General features: G+C 45.2%; 2 protein-coding genes across 8 annotated transcripts in view; both read right to left on the reverse strand.

Moving 5' to 3' along the window:
• Positions 1-8: 8 nt before the first annotated feature.
• Positions 9-6,392, reverse strand: NME9 (NME/NM23 family member 9). 3 transcript variants are annotated; one of them, XM_077183768.1, is made up of 8 exons: positions 6,276-6,392; positions 6,058-6,182; positions 3,622-3,679; positions 2,958-3,061; positions 1,805-1,850; positions 1,226-1,339; positions 766-841; positions 9-138 (listed from the first exon to the last, which is right to left on the reverse strand). In XM_077183768.1, exons 2-8 carry the CDS (start codon positions 6,088-6,090, stop codon positions 111-113), a joined length of 459 nt encoding a protein of 152 aa, XP_077039883.1. In that variant the 5' UTR covers positions 6,091-6,182; positions 6,276-6,392; the 3' UTR covers positions 9-110. The 3 variants fall into 3 exon arrangements, with proteins under 3 accessions (XP_077039883.1, XP_054495641.2, XP_054495640.2); XM_054639666.2 differs by having other exon boundaries at positions 24-138; positions 1,779-1,850; XM_054639665.2 differs by lacking the exon at positions 9-138 and having other exon boundaries at positions 151-841; positions 1,779-1,850.
• A 1,353-nt stretch (positions 6,393-7,745) lies between these two features.
• ARMC8 (armadillo repeat containing 8) overlaps positions 7,746-19,633 on the reverse strand; it is a 62,865-nt gene continuing 50,977 nt past the window's right edge. For all 5 annotated transcript variants that reach the window (XM_054639014.2, XM_054639012.2, XM_054639013.2 and 2 more), the window contains 8 exons: positions 18,505-18,591; positions 17,422-17,514; positions 16,808-16,957; positions 15,064-15,159; positions 13,022-13,117; positions 12,481-12,553; positions 11,486-11,579; positions 7,746-10,241 (listed from right to left, as the gene is read on the reverse strand). In XM_054639014.2, coding sequence (XP_054494989.2) covers positions 10,208-10,241; positions 11,486-11,579; positions 12,481-12,553; positions 13,022-13,117; positions 15,064-15,159; positions 16,808-16,957; positions 17,422-17,514; positions 18,505-18,591 — 723 coding nt within the window. In that variant the 3' untranslated portion in view covers positions 7,746-10,207. The remainder of the gene's footprint in view (positions 10,242-11,485; positions 11,580-12,480; positions 12,554-13,021; positions 13,118-15,063; positions 15,160-16,807; positions 16,958-17,421; positions 17,515-18,504; positions 18,592-19,633) is intronic.

Here is a 19,633-nt window from a genome sequence, read left to right on the forward strand (position 1 = left end):
CCGGGGGGGGGGGGCACAGAGGGACACCAAGGACACGGAACCGGTGCTGCTGCTGCGGGAAAACCTTGTATTTATTGAAAAAGCTCGCATCTGCTCCACGGCTGTGGTTGTCATCCCGGACCCGATGGGTGCGTCAGCCTCCGAGGGAGGAAAATGAACGAAATTAACAATAGGCGCAGAAAGGAGAGGCAGAAACCAACATCCTTCACGCCCCTTCATCCCATAGTGCTTCAGCTAAAGCCAGGAGCGTTTTGCTTCGATTCCCCATATTCTGGAGCCTAAGATTTGGTGTGCACAGGGCCAGGATGCAGTATTGTTCCAGAACAAAATGTCCCTTTTAGGAGAAGATGCAAAAGCCTTTGGGAATTGATGGCCAATTTTAGACAAGGCAGGAGATGGTATAAGCAGATTTGGAGCCCAAGCACTTGTGTTTTCTTTTAAAAACCACCTGGAAACAGAAAGCTATGTGGGGTCTCCAAGGGCCCTCTAAGGGCAGGGGGGGCAAATATAAGATAAAACACATTGGAAAGATAAATACCCCCAGTTTCACAATGCCAGACACCCAAACTATGGGTATGTGTCAAGGTAACTCTCCCTGTAAGATCCGAGTCTCTTTTAGTGCAATACAACATCTCCCCATGTGCCCAGGTGGAGGAATGGCCCCTCTGGTGTCCCAGCAGCAGCTGGATCCCTGCTGGGGGTTCCAGCTTTTAAAGGTTCCAACTCAAGGCCCAGAGAACATCCTACACCCGTGCCTTGCCTTACCTGTTAGTCCTCCCCACTGTTCCTCCTGAAGGGGAGCTGTGCTTCCCTGCTCTCTGGAGAAGGCTCTGTCTGGCACCTAGCAGCAAGAGCACATGGATGGGACAGGAACACCCCACACCTCCCCTCCAGGTGACCCTGTGCCAGGCAGGGCCCCACATCCCAGCTCTCCCTCCTGCTGTCCTGGGCCAGGCCAGCTCACAGGGACAGCAGAGGATCTGCCTCTCCAGGGTCACCTGTTGAGCTCTCAGTCACTGCACAGCAAGAACTGGGGGAAGAGCATTCCCAGGAGCAGGCCAGCAACATCAGCAGAGAGCTGAGCTGCAGGCTTTAGAGATGCCTTAGGAGCAGCAGGTCACACAGAGGTGAGACAGTTTTACTCCTGAGAAATGTCATGACTTCAGACCACACACACAAAGCCAGTGCACATCTACAGGTGTCTGAAGCTTCAGTGACCCATTACCACCACAGGCTCTCCTCCATGGAATCCCTTCCTTTCCCCTGCCAGCTGTTTCAGGATGGTCTTCTGCAGCAATGGTGCATCTGCTCCTCTTACAACAGCCACTAATTGTCCTCCCTGGAAGGTGTGGAAAGCAAAATCAGTCAGCAAGTGCTCAGGTTGTGTTCTCTGGGCTCTGGAATTCCCCTCAGCAGCACATCACCCACACTATATGTACCAGGCCCTCCTCCCCTCAGAGCTGCTCTGCTCCACAGCAAGAGGGAAACTTTGGAACAACATGCTTTGTGCCCCCTCATCAATCTCAGGATGAAGCAATGCAGCTTGTGAGAGGAGTGAGCTCCTGCAGAAGCAGCAGGCTGAACCTGAAGGCTCCACAGGGCAGCACAGTGGCTGTATATTCTTATCTGCACAGCATTTGATTACCAGCAGATACAGAGAAAATAAAATTGTTCCATAACATGTTAAAGAAATAAAACATCCTCCCCAAAGGACTGTTGTTCCCACCAGCACATCATATTTATTGCTATGCAACCACTGGGAAAATATTTTCACTCACTCTATAAAAGAGAAAGACAGGCTCACATTGTCCTCTGTATTTTTCCAGAGCATCAATGGAATCAACTTCAGCCTAAAAGGAATGTAAAATAAAATAGGTGTTTCTAGAAAAGCTTTTCTGCTCCAGAGGGATGCACACACAAGTGTCTGGACTCAGACACCCTCAGCTGGCTGGTACTCACCTCCCACACAGGAAAACACCTCTGGGCCCCAGACTTAGGGGACAAAATGACACTGGTAGGAAGCAGGGGCACAACCAGCTCACAGCTCACTTCCAGAGCCTGAGAAGCAGGCAGATGTCACCTGCAGGAGCTGGAGCAGCACTCCTGTGGGACAGGGATATCTATTCCCAGCAGCTTGCCTGGGTGAGTCCCAGAGAAAAAGCCCGAACAGTGAATTCAGGACTCCTGCCCATGAGGCTGAGAAGTGCCAGGAGGAGCTGCAGAGGCAGCAGAGACAGGAGCTGAGCTATGAGAAACCTCACTGTCCTCAGCTCTGTCCTCAGTCCAAGCTGCCACCAGAACAGAGTCACCATGGCTGAGGCAAGGAGGGACTCGTGAAGGGCTCCAGCCCCAGAACCTGCCCAGGCCAGGGCTGCTCTCAGTGATACAGGAGGTTGTGTCAGTTTTGAGCTTTTCCAAGAATCAGCTCTGCACAGCACTCTGGGAACTTGTCCCAGTGTCCTACACTCCCACCTGAATACTTTTCTAATACACACCCACCTGAATACCTTTCTATTTACTTGGACCTTTCCCTGCTGCAGCTTATCCCATTATCTCATGTCCTGTTGCTGTGTTTCCGTGACAGACGTCAGTCTCTGCCTTCTCCATCCTCCCCCACTGGATATCTGTCCCTTTTCCTCTCCAGGGTGACCAAATCCAGCTCCTTCAGCCCCTCCCTGTACATCAGAGGCAATGTGTTAATAGCTCTGTCTAATGTAACTTGCTTAAGTAGAAAATCTAGAAAGCATAGAGCAGTTGAAGCCTGAAAATCCTTAATTATATGAATTCTTATAGATATGCCCAAGATTCTGTATGTGGCAAGTTCACTCCCAGCAGCTGCAACTCCTGCACTGCTATGGTTTGGGCTAAATATTGGAAAGAGAAGTGATTTCAGCCCTTGGACCTCAGCTGATTTCAGAGGACTGGGTATTTTCAAGCAGTGCCAAGTGAGATCTTACCACAGCAAAATGCAGGAGATTGCTGCCAACTTCATTCTTGATTTTTTGGAACAGATTCACTACTGGTTTGCATGGGCCACACCAGGCTTGAAACACATCAACAACTGCAAGCAGGAAAATGGGTCAGAAGGAGGCACAAATGGGTCAGGTTAGACACAGACCAATAGACCACGTGCTAGAAGGGCTGGATTCAGCTCTGAACTGGAAACCCTTGCAAGGTTTGAAATGCTGCATCAGAGGACAGAATTACATTACAAAATAACAAGCCAAGAATAATGTGGAGGAGTCTCAAGTAGAAACATGGACATGGCTGTGACCTTGGAGATAGCAGATTTCCCAGGGAAAACTGCTGCAGAGGTAGAGCACATGAGGTTTTCCCAAGAACCTTGGGAGCCAGGGCTGTTCCTTGTGCTGGGGACAGTCCTGTTCCAAGCAGTGGAGACTGGACCAGCACTGCTTGGATTGCAGGATGACTGTCCCACATAAATGAATGTTCCACAGCCTCCTGCTGGTCTCAACTTGGTTAGAATATGTTTTTTCTTCCATTCAGGGTAAGGGGCATGGAGAGACTGGTTAAACATCCTTAACACCAGTAATTTCTAACAGTCCTGGCACCCTCTCAACACAGAACAAGAGCAATTCAGTGTGCTGACCAAACCCTTACCAATGAGTCCTTTGAGACACAGCACTTCTTCCCAAAGCTCCTGGCTAGTAATGTTAATCTGTGTGGAAGATTGAAAAACACAGTAAAAGCCACAGTAATTCATCAGGGACTACCCAGTTGCTGCAAACATATTGACAAATCACTCCAGAGGGACACAGCTGCCTGAAGAGGCATTACCTGAGCACTCAGGAAACTCCTCTGACTGTGTTTCTCTCAGGATGTCTCACAAGGTCCAAGAAAAGGCAGAGGGAAAGGGCAGCAGCACCCAGCCAAGGGCAAGTCCTCCCCTGTTTAGTGGCACTACTGGAACAGTGGCTGCCTGGGGGTCCCAGGCTCAGCTGAGGGCCCCAAACTGGGATCCCAAACCCACAGCCCCTGTCAGGGTCTCCATCTGCCTGCCCAGAGTTCCAGTTGAACCACACCTCGTTCAGGCCTAGTCCTCACAGGGCTTATGAACCACCTGATTCTCCAGCAGCAGTTTCTCACCTTGCCTGCACACAAACTCTACTATTTGAGATGTTTCAGCCTTGATAAACTAAACTAGCAAATACACAATTTCCATGATGTCTGGGCATTAGAGGGTGGTCTGAACCCAGCATGTCCTTACCTGAATTCCCTGCTGTTACCTAAAGACTTCCAAAGCACAGTGAGCAGAGAACACAAAGTTCTAGGCTGGGAAGGGCCTGTGGAGTCCTTCATCTAATCTCCTGCACAAAACTCAGCATTAGATCAGCTTGCTCAGGGATTGACCCTGTCAAGGATGCCCTAGACCATTCCACACACAGCACCACCCACTCTATTATCCCACACTCCCAATACTGTTATTAGAAAGGATACAATCCTCCACATTTTCCCCATCTTCCAGGACTTGCCCTTCAGGATGTACTTAGAAAAACACAGCAAATTAAAATAAAAAAGGCTTCTGGAGAAATACAAGATCTGGTTTTGTTCATCCTGAACAATGAAGATTCCTGATTCCTTCCTCAGTGGGTATCATCAACCCCAGCTACATTGAGACTGCAGTGGAAGACAGTAACTTGCACCAAGGCCAGCTATTTCACAATAATTACACAAATGGGCATTGAAGGGCTGCTAAAACCTCACAGCCAAGAATTGCAAGAGTGGAAACTGCAGTGCAAATGAAATGCCCTCTCCCCGGTGTTCAGAGCTGTGTCACTGGGGGTCACAGAGGGCAGTTTCTCCAGGGCCTTGTCTCACTCAGGGAACAGGGAGCTGTTCAGACACCTCTGTTTATTTGCCTGTTCAGCACATGACCCCAAGCTTCATTTTCTCAGAGAACACCTGCAGAACTACAACATTTAATTATTTATTCCCGGTGGTGGGACCACCCTCAGAGTGTTCCACAGAATGCTAATGAGTGTAAATGATTTATCACAGTATTTTGTGATAATGAATTTGGCCATAAGTTCAAATGCTGGCACTCTTCAAGGTGCTTTGCTAATTTGGATATCCTGAGGCTGCTTGGACTTGGCTTTTCTCTAACAAAAGCAGATCCCTTCCAGGACATCCCCTCATGTCCTACACAGGTTCAGCTTTCATCTGCAGATGTAAAAAATCCCAGCTGTGCAGATGTAGACCTGGATTTCCCTTCAATGCCAATGGGGCACAGTCTAGTTGATGTCAAGTTCCCCATCCCACAGGAACACATCTGGACAAGTAGCAACAGAAACTATTCCTACCTTCATACAGTACCCCTCTTTCCTGGTTACACATGTTCACATTTCCCAGTGTAAACAGGGAAGAAGCAAGGTCATAGAGCCCATAATAGCTTTCATTATTTCTCTCTTGTGAAGACTGAACTGCTCTCAAAATTTGGAGCAGATCTGCAGAACCCATTCTTGGTTTTCAATGTTTTTGTGTTGTGAACTGCTCTTAAAACCCCCTTCTCCCCATGAAGTAGTTATAAAGCATCACTAGGTCACCTGAACAGTAAAAACAGGAAAAATTCCTTTACACATCACTGAGAAAATAGATTGTTCAGCCTTTGAGTCTTTCTTGTACCTTCTAGCTTTTCTACCTTTACAGCAATCTGTCTGAATGCATGACCTGGTCAGAAACATCCAGTAATTCTTGCCATCCAGGACATGTGCCAGCCCCACACAAACTCCTAAAATGTCCTCTGAGCTATTAATGTACAAAACAGAGGTATTTTGGTCTCTGACAGCAGCCAAACCTGTGCTAGGCCCCAACCACAACCTGCAGCAGCTCCCTCTGCACCCCACAGCCCTGACTGGGGACACATGTGAGCTGCAAGGTCCTCCCACATGTCCCACCTGCCTCCAGGGACGCCTCTTCCCCACAAGGACCTCGCAGCGGAGCTTCGCCAGCAGAATCTGAGATACCCCAAGACTGAACTCCATCCTTTGCACTTACTGAGAGTTTACAAGGTCTGCTAAAGGCCTGGCTACTACTGACCTGCAGCACTACCTCCTTTTTCTTTGCAGCCATCCTTCTGCACAACAGGGTTCTTTGAGCAGCTGTCCTAAGCACAAAGTGCTACAGATGGCTTCTAATCAACCTGGATCCAAGTGCTGGCCAACCTGCACCACAGAGAGAGGTTTGTACCAGGCTCTGCTGCTCCAGCCCAGGACAGCCCCGACAGCAGAGCTGCAGTGCCCCAAACCCGGACTCACCTTTGCTCACACCTCCCCCAAGAGCTGAGGTGCTGCTGCAGGGCCTGAACTGCAGCTCCCTTCCAGGGCCTTGTGCAGCAGCTGGCAGGACCCCAAGGCTGCCATGGCAGCGCGGGCAGTGCCAGGGGAGCGTCAGCCCAGCCCAGCCCACTCCCTCCCCCCTCCCTCCCCCGTGGCCGGTGCTGCCTGTAGCTCCATCTCCCCTGGCACTCCGGGAGCAGCAGCTGCAGGTGGAGCCTTTCTGCCTCCTGTGCCTGCCTCGCCTGCCCAGCAGCCCCAGCCCAACACTCACCCTCCACTCCAGTCTTCCCACCTCTCTCCTAAGCTGGGGGCTCAAAGCAAGGCATGGATCCAGCTGTGAGCTCGCAGCACTGAGCAAGGGTGACCCCTCCAAACAAGCTCAGGTTGTGGAGGTCTGTGGTTTTCTTTTCCTCTCTGCAGTGAGAGCAGTGCTGGTGCTCAGCACCCCTGGTCATGCTGTTTAGGCAGGGCTGCTGCTCTTACCCCATATCCCTTCCCACACCTGGGCAAACTGGGCTGCAGGGGCACACCTTGGAGCTGCTTCTTGTCACACAGCACACAATGTCTGCTGGCCTGGTCCTCCAGCTGCTCACCATCCTCCTGGCTGAGGATTCAGGTTTTGGTGCATCAAGGCCCCGACAACATCTCCTTTGGTGGCAATGAGCCTGCAGAAAAGCCCTGATGATTTTGACCACCACTTGCAAACTGATGGCTCTTGTGCTCACATTTCAGGATTACCAAAGAAAGCCCTTTTAAAGCCATTTTCTACTCTTCAAGAACCTAATCTCAGGCACCTCAATTATTCCTCTGCTTGCTGTGTCACTGCTTCAGCAGTTTTGTGGAGGCACAGCATCCACAGCAATGGGTAAAGTCTGTAAAAATAAATTTTAAGAAGTGTGAGATGTTTGCCTTTAGAATATCCTGACACAAACTGCTTTACACAGATTACTTGGCTTCTTTCACTGCCACAATGCAAATCTGTGACTGGAACAATAGCCATGAGATGTTTTATTTGATTTTCTGTGTGAGAAAGACAGTCCAAATATGGAATGAAAGTGGTGGGGAGAGCCAAGGGTACCATTGTCTGACAGCTGGTGTCCCAAATGCCCTGCTCAACTTCAGTCTGTGGCAATGTGCAACCTCTGAAAGGAGGACTCCCATCACTAGACCCATGTATAAAGAGAGGACATACTTATCAACATCCATCAGAATGGCTTTTCAGCAGAGAAATGGCCCAACAACAGCAGAACTCCTGGTGATTCATATGATGTCCAGACAAACTTTGCTTTGGTTCTGTAAGCAATCCTGGAATTCACAAGCTGCTGCTACCTCATTAAGTTGGGAAAGCTCTGGGTGACCAGGAAAGTCTGCCCCACTGATTCTCAGGCTGTAGAGAAGCTGACATAGAAAGCTCATATTTCTTCAGGAAGCTGAGAAAAAATCTAGAAGTTCTGGTAAATTTCTTTTTATTTACAGTATTCTTCTTTTTGTACATACCTATAGCAACATCAAAAATTATTCACAAATTTTAACTGAATGTAAAAAAGTTCTCATCCAACAGTTTGTCCTCTCTATACCTGTGGAAAACGTCAACTGTTCTCATGCAGCAACAAGATTGTCTGAGCATTGGTTTTTAGTTTTTCTGGCAGAATCTTAGGAAACCACCTCAAAAACTGTACAGAGATATACTTTTACTCACCTTTTTTCTGAACACCTGTAGGCACCAAAGTTCTATAGGATCAAACTCACATTTGCTTTTAGAAATGTGAGTTGAGGAAGGATGAGAAGAGATACATAAGAACTCGAGCTCCTAAACACAGGCAGGAGTGCAAATGGAGCAGGGAGATGCCTACTGGACAGTTTGGCATTTACAATAACTGCCTCAGAACTTTTTTCTCAGTTCAAGCAAAAATATATTTGATTGAATTTTATAAACAAGACTTTGCTTCTGAGGTACTGAGATTTAACAAGTTCTCACATATTTTTACTTTCCCTTTTGTTCAACCCCCAAAGTCCATCATGAAACATGTGCAGAAGGACATTAAAAACTGCCAGTCACTTACTGCAATGCCAGGGGGGAAAGTGTCAGGTGCTCACTTTTATTTGTCTTTGAGAGTGGAAGAAGTTACATGAAATGCAGATATTCTCCTTTGCAACCAAGTGATAACAGTTATCTGATATACAGCACATTCAAATTCCAGGCCAAACTGTGGTCATATTTTCTGACACAAAGAGTTACCTTGGAAAAAAAGTAAGGCTGTCATCACAATTTGACCTTCTAAATAGAAATAAAAGATTTAGATAATTATCAAAATTGGTTAGCAAAGTTACAGACTTCTCTTCTTGCTGCAGCCTTCCTGAAGCTCAGTGTAAGAGAAGAAGGATTTGGTTTAAGACATTGGCTGCAAACTCTAGTGCCTGTTAGTGCTATGTAAATACAGCGTCTGGAGAGTCTGACTATGAACTATGGTCTAAACTGAAACCAGAAAGGAGACCTGGGCAGAGTCAGAGCCCTGAACTGCCTGAGGGCTCTGCCATTCCAGCCTGACCTCACACAGTCCCCTTCACTTGCACTTGTGTTTCCACCTGCTCACTTGCAGGCACCATTTCAAGAACATCTGGACAGTCCAGGCTTCTGGATGCAGTCACACCCCACCAATTATCCAGCAATCTAAATCCATGCATGTGTGTATAGCTGCATATATACAGAAAATCTGGAGCAACATTACTGAGTATAAAACAAGACAGAACCCACAGTTTTTCCATCCCTTCCCCAACTTAATGCACCCAGTTGATCATTTGTGGAAATAATTTGGAAGTCACTTAACTATTTGTGAAGATAAAGGATGCAAAACAAAAGCAATCCATTAATCCTGCTTGCCAGCTCCTTCTAGTCTCTGGAAGGTGTAACTTCTGCAACACACTTTGCTCCACTGATACCAGTGATCAGCAAATCCTTCTGACCATGAATAAGCCAATCCTTCAGCAATTAGCTGAGCAAGTTCCTGGCTGGCAAAGCAAGTGCTTATTCCTGCTGATCTTGCAGCCACCTGCTCCTTTCTGAAAAGCATCAGTCATGCTAACCCTGAAGTATGAGCTTGTTTTCTAAAAATGTAAAGAAACCCAAACCAATGCAGCTGGCCCATTCCATGGATTTGAGCATGTCATGGATACCAGGTGACTTTGTATTGTGGCAAAGAACTCTTGGACCTTGTCAGTACAGAATGTGCTGCTTGGAATTTGGAGTCTATTGTCTCCCTCTATTTTTCTCTTTAAAAACAAAGTATAATGTAAGTTAAGCTGAAGTTCAGAAATGCATATATTTTACTTAAAAACATTCATCTCTTCAAAATTCAAAATAAACTTTATGGGATACAACAGTTTGGTTTTTTTTTTAAATAACATTTCATTCAAACGGTATATAATTCATTGAAGTATTCGTACAGCAAACAATGGTTAACCCTTGAAAACCTGTAGAAAAAGATTTTCACACAAAAAAAAAAAGGAAAACCAAAAGTGAGGTCTCACACCCACACACTCAGCCCAGCACACACACGCACTCGAGCACCCACGCACCCACACAAGGCTGCAGCAAAAGCAGAGAATTGGAGGCCCAAAAGGAAAATGATGACTGATTGTTCTATCTGAGAGTCCAGGTAGCTCAGGAAAAAAAAACCCAAAAAACCAAAACAACCCCCCCCACCCCGAGTCCTCTGAGTAAAGAAACTACCTCAAGAAAATTCTCAAGTGCACTGGAGACCTGATCATTCAAACTGTTTCTGCAAAGCAGCTCCCTGCACCTGAGAAAAATGCAGCCCAAGGTGACTTGTGCAAATATAAGGAGTCAGGAGTATCTCCTGCTATTCCTTAAGTAGACATGAGGGGTGTCCATAGATTCAGTTAGTCTTTGATCATGCAAGGTACTGCTGGAGTGCTGTCTTCGCCCTGCAAGAAAGAACAACCCATTAATTACAGGAATCTGACTTCAGCAGCAGCTTCATGGGCAGGCCCAGAATGTGCCAGCAGAGAGGGAGGGAGGATGGCTGAGGAAAAGGCTCCCACACTTGGGAAGGATCTGGCCCGTGGTGCAGAAATGCTCTGTGGGGGTTGTAACTGTTAAAGAATCCCCCTGGCATCCAAGGATAACCTGATCCAGCCAAGGACACTGGATCCCAGCACAAACAGAGGCACTCCCAGCATGGTGGGCCTTCCAAAATCCCACAAGAGCAGGAACTGAAGAGCAATTGCTTTCTGTAATACAGGTGTACCATGAAAAGCAGGTCTTTGACCCGAGAAATCAAGGAGTGTCAACTCAGAATATACTAGAGGCACATTGGTCCTGTCAGGAATCCTGTAGGAATACTGGTCCCACCAAAAGCATACAGTGAGCTGAGTGGGAGGAAGGAGCCAGTCTAATAATGCAATTTATGTAATCTAATATTGCACAACATTTTTGTTAAAACAAAAACACCTCCCACCAGTCTGGGGTTACAATTCCATCATCATGTGGGCTAATTCTGAGTTTCCTCCCACCTGAAGTGAGACACTTTGCTCTTGCTTTGTCCCCCACAGCTCCCAACCTGCTACCATGACCTTAACAGACTTTTCCAGGACCTGATACAACTCATCAACACAAAGAAGATGATTTATTTGTTTCTTCCCAGCTTCCTGCTGTGATCACAAGCCATAAAAGCCATAACAGCTCAGGGGGGCGCTGGTGTGGCAGCAGTGGGATATCAAAATGTTCCTGATGACCATTTTCAGGGCTAATACTCTGGCATAGATTTTAAGATGAGAAGCCCTAACTTTACTACAAAGATGTCTAAAAACACTAGAACATCTTTCATAAAACCAAGAATACCAAATTTCATGCATTTTAAAAACAACTGCACAGTTTTGAGTTGTGTTGTCTGTGTGTGACATCTTTCAAAGATCAGATTTTCTCCTTTGTACAATAAATATGGGCTGTTGCTAAGTGTAGGTGGGATAATTGCAAAAGGTTAACATAAAACCCCAGAAATTGTCAGTAACTGTTTTGGTTTTACACGTGTGTGGGAAGCAGCCAGATGATCTGTGTGGATACTAACACAGGTAACAGCACAGGTGTGTGCAAAGTTACTGTTGGGCTTGATTAGTTAAAAATAATTTGATTAACAGCTGTGGTGATCCTGCATTATCTTCATACTCACTTGTCACACAGATTGGGATCTGAGGACTGACTCAGTTTATGTAGAATATCCACCACTCCCATGTCTCGGAGTTTGTCCTGGCGCTCCTGTGAACCTGCAACAACAACAACCCCGGTGCTGGGAGTGGCACCAGCCCCAGGGTCTGCAGGACAGCAGGGAGGGGTGGGAGCAGGAACCAGCTAAAGGAGGGGTGAGGAGCAATGTCCAGCTACAGCACAGCCATGCAAACACTCCCTCAAACTCCCCAGGGAGCTCCAGCTTCTTTTGCTGTGCTCTGTTTGCACATGTTTGGAGCCAAGAACATCTTGAAGGCAAAAATCTTGATCCTAAGGTATCCTGACTTCAGCGGTTTTATTCTCATCTCTGATCTCACAGGATTTGGATGCAGAGAACATTCCCCTGGAGGTGTTTCTGAGCCTGACTTCTGCCCTCTCCTCCTCTCACCATATTCACCTGAGCAGCACCATCCTTCAGCCTCCTCCTGGTAACCTCCCACTCTGCCAGGCCATGACTTCTCACCAAATGCCTTATCCATTGCTCCCAGTTCCACCCACAAGTCCTTTAACTGGTTTTGGCCCAAGCCACTCAAACCAACTATACTGTGGAAAATTTCTTTGCCAGAAAGCCCCTACTAATCCATTTATTCTCTCCAGTGAACCTGTTCCCTCAAAAAATGAGTTTCTACAGCCCCTTTAAGATCTGGAAGCTCTTACAAGAATTCTCATTCACTCCAATAGTTTAGAGACTTCAGAGAAATGCTGCAGGTGAAAACCTCTCCTGTGTCTCTCCAGTCCTCACTGTGTCCTTGTGTCTCCCCCAGAGAGCTCTCTGCATCCTCCTCAGTGTTTCCTGACCACTCCCACATTCCATACTACACCTATGATAATGTTTCCCATTACACTTTGGATCCCACTGCAAATATTGATTGCTATTCAACAAAAGCTTTTTGATCAGGATAGTAACTTGCCTGTGCATTAATAAGGAGGGGTTCTTACCTTCCTCTTCATTCCATATGAGATTAGATATACAGAACATGGCAGCAAGCTGTAGTTTAGCATTTGAATGACTCTAAATGTAGAAAAATAGAACTCAAGTTTAGAAGAAGAAATTCAGAAATCCACAATACTTGTATTTTGGCATTCATTATGTAATAAATAAGATAGAAAAGCTGGGATTAATTCTTGTCTACAACTTCTCTCAAACATAGGGCCATAATATAGGGCACTTGAGTAGTGGTCAATCACTTCCTTCCAAATGTTTACTGACATCTTCAAGATAGGCCTTCCAAGTTCATTAAATGTTTTCTATGTAGATGACATCACTGCAATGTTTTTATAGGAAATAACCCCTGGATTTTCCTTTTAGTCAGTTCCTCTGTACACCTCTGCCATACAGAACTGCACTTACACCCCACTGGTTATATGGAAATTAAATGCATGATAGTGAATAACTCACAAAACAAAATCCTAAAGCACTTTCCTTCTTTTCAGTCCTGCAAAAGACCAACACAAATCCTTTAAGAGAAATCCCCCTTACCATGTAGTATTTGATTTTCTGCAGGATGTCATCATTGGTCATAATCAGTTCTTTTGCTGTTGTGCCATCTGCTATATTGGCAAGGATACACAATGTCTGAAAGAGAGAAAAACTGGGAAGTTATTTGGCCCCAGATCACATCCCATGACAGCTTCTCTGACAGCTCTGAACTCGGGACAAACAACTCTTTTAATTAGTTTTAGTATCTTTAATCTGGAGTTTCCAGCTTGCTCACATCTAGGGCCAATGCCAAGGAGTCACCAGCTGTGGGGAGCAGCCCTGGCCAAAAACATTCATCACCATTTTAAAATGAAGAGCAGCATTCATCAATTCATTGCCAGAAAGAACATTTTAAGTCTCTTATGGAAATCTGCAACATATAGGAAAGAAAAAATGCCCCAGAATACAGAGCAGTCTGTTCTGTAGCAGTGGCTGGGGGGAAAGGAAAAACAACAAACCCCAACCATTTCCACCTCATTCTTAAGGCCAGGAAAAGGAGAGACAGAGGCCTTTCTGCTCATCTGGCAGAGGAGTCATTTGTTTTCAACAAGTCTAATCACAGCTGTCACCTGCAGAGGTAACTGTAGCTACTTTTGCAGCTGTTTTATTTCTTTAAAATTACAGAAGCCATCCCACAGGATGCCCTTGAAGCACCCTGGCCCACACTGGCACTGCCTGCACAGAGTTTTGACAGGCACAGCCCCTTCCCTGGCTCTCAGGGTCACCAGCAGATGCTCCACAGGCTCCTTCCCAAAGAGCTCTGGAAGAACTTGACCATCTTTTCTGGACATGCTGGAGGACACTGGAGCAGGATCAGGACTTGTATGTGCTTGTGTCTAAGCTGCACTACACTGTGTCAGCAGCTGCAGAGACTAATTACTTCCAAGCTGCTAATTACATCCTGATGAGGCTGGCAGTGACAGAGACAATCACTGTCCTGCAAGCAGGGGTTCTGGTGTGCAGACAGGTACTTCTGGATCTTGAAATAAGAGCCAGCTGCACCACAAGGACCAAGGAAATGCTCAGTGGATATAGCCCCCAAACTCCAAAGCCTATATTCAGCCCCAGCCCTTTCCCAGAGCACTTCCCAGGTGTGCTGGCTCTCCTGTGAAATAATTCAGATAGGTGTGGCATGGTGAATAACCTACAGCAATAAAGGCCATTCCTGTCACCACAGCTTTAGCAGGAAGACCTATTTAGAAACACACATGGGGTTAATTCTCAGTTGTTTCAGACCCATGGTGTCACTAAACTTGCTAGCAAGAGTCTTTGGGGATTTTTTTGCTAACTTTGCACTTTAATTGCCAAAGGAGGCCTGTTGGCCTTCAGCCTGTCCTTCCCTGAGCAGAGATTCAGACCAGCTCTACTCCTACACTCATTTCCCATGCTGTTGGCTACCCATATCCAACCTAAGCCACAGCAATCCTCTGGCATCTCCCACAGCTCCTTGCTGCCCCCATCCTTCCCCACATGAGGAAGAAACACAGTTCTCCCACTACCTGTCTCATCTGGCACAAGAGCTATCCAACCAAATCCTGCCCAGCTATCCTCTAACTGCTGCTGTCCTTGTACATTGGCTCCAGGATGCCATTCCCTGCTGGCCATCTCCTCTTTCCCTCTACCTGTCCTCTTGCAGATTGCTTTTTTTTTTTTTAATTTTAATTTGTCAGGCCAGGTCCCTCCCCACTTTTTCCTGGGCTCCACCAGGATGCTCTTTCCCCTGCTAGTGCTTCTCTTCTATTCCTACTGATCCCTTCCTGCCATGCAATGGCCCCAATTTAATTCTTCTGCTCTCACATCCCTCCTCTTTGCCAAACCTACATTTGCAAAACCAATCTGAATTGAGTTCAAACAATTTTGTAACAATTCATTAGAAAGAAAAACATTCTTGTAGGTACTCAAGTTATTCATCTGACAGATCTCAGTAAAATAGTCACAGCACATTATAATCCCAAACAAAAATGACATGATGTGAACAGTAAGCATTCTTTGCTCTTATATTTTATTCTGCCAAGACAACACAAAACATAAAAAGTACCTACCTGCTCTTTGACTTCTATATTGTGCTCCCCTTCCAGAATGAGGGTCACTGCTTGCATGATTTGCTTCCCATGAGTGCTCATTATGTGGTCTATGTGCTGCCAAAGCAAGGATGAAATACATTTAGTGTAACTCCCCAGATAAGGAAGGGACACTCCTGCTTGAATCACTCCAAGTGAGGAGTAGCAACACTGCACACAGAGCACTGCTCCCAAACCAAGAATTCATCACAGCAGAAAGACTTCAAAACATTCTCCTCCATGTCTGAGAGAGCATCACACGGGCCTTGGTGGTGCTTTCCCTGTCACCTGGAGAGGTGACACTGCTGTCCCAGCTGCCAGGCTGAGGCCTGAACCCGGCTGACCCAGGCTCTAAATGTGTGATCTGCAGTTGGAAACAACCACTTCCTTCTGATAACCAGGGGTAACATCAGAGAGGAGTGAGAAAACTGATGTTTCTTCTCTGGTATTTGCTACTGTTGCAGGGACACTGTGGCCAGGTCCAACAGCCACATTTACAAAGCCTTAAAGAGGGCAGAGAAATAAGCCAGATGCATTGGTTATTGTCTGGGAAAACTGCCCTAAGTTCACAGGGTCACAGCTCAAAGGTCACTTTATGACAGACTATGAACACCTACACTAGAATAAGAGAAAAGATTAAACAAGATCTACTGGATTAGTTGATACCAAACCTTGGGAGTGGCAGCAAACAGGCACCAGAGATGACCAGCACACTGCACACTACAATTCTTTTAAGACCTCAGGGATTCTTATAGGATTTCTTAAAATTGCTCATAATGGGATTTCATTGGAAAGCTGCTGAATGAGTTATTCTGGAGTGAGTTTTGGGTAGAGGCTGAAAATGGCTGGTTCTGGCTCTAAAACCTGCCACAGGAAGCAGTGAAGCTGGCACATAGCTCCAGATGGAGAACACCTTAAGTGACAGTGAGAGTTGTCAGGGTGAATTCAATGAATGACAGGCTGTTAAGTATTTTTTCACATTAACACAGTGCTAATTTCCTATCAAGGTTATTGAGACTCAATGAGTAAAAATATCAGAAGATTTTTTACAGTGACCTTTTTCTGGTAGAAACACAATATGTGATAAATGCACAGAGAGGCTTCATGGGGCTTTTCCCCTCAAAAATGTTGGCTTGCCAAATTCTTGCTGCATGTTTTCCCTCTGTTCTTCACAGGGGATTACCCCTTTCTTTTCCTCCCTGAATATCTCTTTCTGCCCGTCAAAAACAACTCCAACATTTCCCAATCATTTTATTTCAGAGTGTAAAATAAATGTCTGCATTTTGTGAGTGCACAGTCCCACACCAAATTCACAAAGCCAGTACTACCTATGTAGATGGATAAGAACAGATGCATTTCAAGTGCCAAGGAAGAAGAAAGACAGGTATCTTTGAGATCTGGACCTTCCCATACACTGACTCAATGGTGCAACCCTCAGTGTTGTTTTGGACAAGTTTCACAGAGAAACTGCTATGAAAATTATGTTGCTGAGAGCTAAATGCAATGGAATTGAACATTAAATGAAAATGTCTAGCTCTGATAATAATTACAGTGTTTCCATGGATGCAGAGGATTTGTTCAAATACCTTCTCACACTGATTTGCACATTTGCTTATAGATATTTGAATAAATCCAAGTGGTGTTAAAACAGGAAAATGTCCTGCACAGAAGCACTGGATTGCCTGCTTGATCAGATGTCAGAAGGTCTGTGTGCAGCTCTACTTACTGGGCGAGTGGAGAGAAGATTCCTGAGCAGTCCCAAGGTTTTCATCAGAACATTTACATCGGAATCAGAAAGCAACTGAAACAACTGCTCTGTGCTCAGACCTCGCAGGATGTCTGACTTGATCTTCTGTTCTGCTTGAAATGCCATGTTCTGAAACAGACACACTTTTTAATGGACTTTTTTTACCTGGGCTTTCACTCTTTTAGTAGACTATTCCCTACAAGAATATATCCTTCCTAAATTAATCTTGCAAAAAGGCTATAATTTATGAGCAACTGCTACACAGTGAATTCAATTTTCATATTGTCTTACACCTGACCTGGCTATTACCTGCTTTTATTTTCCCCCTGGCATGCTACTGACACTACTTAACTGCTTCCCTGAATCATCTTGGCAACAAAATTAGTACCAGAACTGAAGAATTTATTTTACTTTATGGACTAATGGGTGAAGTGCTCCAGGCTGATGCTGCTTTTCTTTTGCAGTTTGGTGGAACAACAAACCAGATTTCAAGTATGTCATTATTAATAAAAACTGACAGGTTCTACAGATATGTTCCCAAGCTTTTCAAGGCACACAGCCACAGGTGCTATTTCATTGGGTGTCCTACTCACCATTAAAGCCCAAATGCCGTTCACTCGCAAGGCAAGATTTTCACTCTGGGTTAAACTACATAGAAGTTCTATGGCTCCTGATTCTAAAATAGGCTGAAAGAAGGAGGGAAAAACAGATCTTTACAACACTACTTAGACTAACTGCATGTATGAAAATACTAAAAATATACTCCTAATATCTTATTCTTGAGCTTACAACATGTCCAGTGCACCCACAGGAACTGGCCATGCCACACCCCATATCCATGACCATTTAACAGTAGGTTTTATGAAAAAAGCCAGGTCAAGGCAGCTGCTTTTTCCTATGTCTGTGTTTGTGGAGACCTGGATGCACACACATTTATATGTGTATATACATCACCTCACACTGCTGTTCACACCCCACAAACACTTGACCTGCAGTCTGCTAAAAAAAGCCCCATGGGTGGCCTCATGGCCAGTGAACTGTGCTTGGCATTATTTCAGTTAATTTGCTGTCTCACAGATATGATTAAAGCCACCAAGACCAACTGTAATTTGGTAATCCATAGAGCCCTGCAGGATCCCACATACAGCACAATCTTGCAAATATTTCCTGTAATTAAGAAGTATTTTAGACTTCAGGAATTGTTGCCCTGCTGTGGAGTGTTGATTTGTGTGTCTGATCAGTATGAAATACAGACTCTGCAGAACCAGATATCCTGTACTGTTCATCAGAGAACAATAAAAACACAGGACTCAGCTAAGCCAGCATTTTCAGCATTAGAGTAGCAGTAATTCTCTAAGACAATGGATCACATTGCAAATTATCAGTGTGGTTTCTTCTTGTTTATGATCTTTTTAGATAACAATGTTATACAAGTAAAAAGGAAATAACAAAACTTCATGTCTGCTTCTTTTCTTTAGAGGCCAAATTAACTGTCACAGCACTGTAAGCAGATGATTTTTTTGTTCCCAAGCCATCAGTGGCACAGCTCTGTAACATCATAGCTCCATAACATGTCACAAGCAATGGCTGCCAATTAACATGCCTTTATGCTAATTGAACCATTGTGTAATCTGACTTCAGTCCATTCCCCTGCCTGCTGCTGGCTAAGTACTCACCTCCTTGCTTGGAGAGAATTCCAGAAGAAGATTGCATAGCGTGGAAGATGCTACTACAAGAATTTCATTTGGAGCATTCTGTAAAACCTGCAGGCAGAAGGGAGAGAGAGGAATTCTGTTAGCAGGATAATGAAGAGATCACTAAAATGAAATACCTGGCATTATGCTGTAGCTGGGTATTCCAGACTTCAGGAGATGCTTCCATGCTAGCAGTGCAGACCCAGACTGATACACATCACAGGACAATGCATTATTTCACAGAAGTCAGATTTGAGAGCTTTCAGTCCAATTTAGTAGAAAACAGTGGGGACAAGCCCTGCTCTGCAAAGGACACATAGGTAGAGGAAGCTCCAGGAGCCTCTTCAACCTCTCTGTACCTCGTGCTAAGCACAACACAGCAAATTCTCTAAGGAGCATCCTGTCAGAGGAGCACAGCCTGACACAAGTTATGTAGTCCCTTATCTCTGCCTGGATCTCCAGCAGCACCAAAACACAAATTCCTGAACCAAAAATGTTCCTCCCTTGTTCCCTACTGCCAACAACACCTTCTGTGTTCCAGCCATTTCACTTCTGAACAGTCAAATCAAGCTGACTTCAGGAAATTCTTATGGGTGTCAATACTGCCCAAGCCTTCAGGTGTGCTAGCAACTTGGTCTGTTCTGCATTTTTAAGGTCTCAAAGATGTTGAAACTGAGAAACTGGTCTATTATGTGTGTTTATGATAGTGACATTACAGGATGAGAGATGACATATCTTACACACTTGAATCTCACTTAATCTTGTGGAAAATTGCTCTATATGACAATGTGTCTTTTTAAAGGTCTTTCTGAGCTCTTGGGTTTCAGCTATAGAATCTGCAATGAGATAGAAGAGGTAGAGAATCACAGGAGAAAACACATATCTGAATTCTCTTACAGAGCTCACTCACAGAACAAGTCTGAACTGTGCCATCTAGCCTGAGTGTGACATTAAGGGATATGTAGTACTTGTAGTGTCCTACAAGAATTGTAGGATTGAGAATAATTTAGCTTCACTCACTGATGATAAAAACCTCCCCAAAAACAATAATGAAAAAAAGGAAACAAAAGGCCAACCAAAACCAAGCAGGAATAACAGGCTTGCTGTTGTT

Source organism: Agelaius phoeniceus, chromosome 10, assembly GCF_051311805.1.
Source record: "Agelaius phoeniceus isolate bAgePho1 chromosome 10, bAgePho1.hap1, whole genome shotgun sequence".
Taxonomy (NCBI): domain Eukaryota; kingdom Metazoa; phylum Chordata; class Aves; order Passeriformes; family Icteridae; genus Agelaius; species Agelaius phoeniceus.

What these genes read in the sequence shown, in the direction of transcription:
- NME9 (XM_054639665.2), bottom strand. Translation starts at nt 6,090, where the DNA reads ATGGCTGCAAAGAAAAAGGAGGTAGTGCTGCAG. An exon ending in GTGTCTCAAAGGACTCATTG is followed by an intron (nt 3,062 to 3,621) that starts GTAAGGGTTTGG and finishes TCCTGCTTGCAG; the next exon opens with TTGTTGATGTGTTTCAAGCC. An exon ending in CTGTCTTTCTCTTTTATAGA is followed by an intron (nt 1,340 to 1,778) that starts GTGAGTGAAAAT and finishes CACACCTTCCAG; the next exon opens with GGAGGACAATTAGTGGCTGT.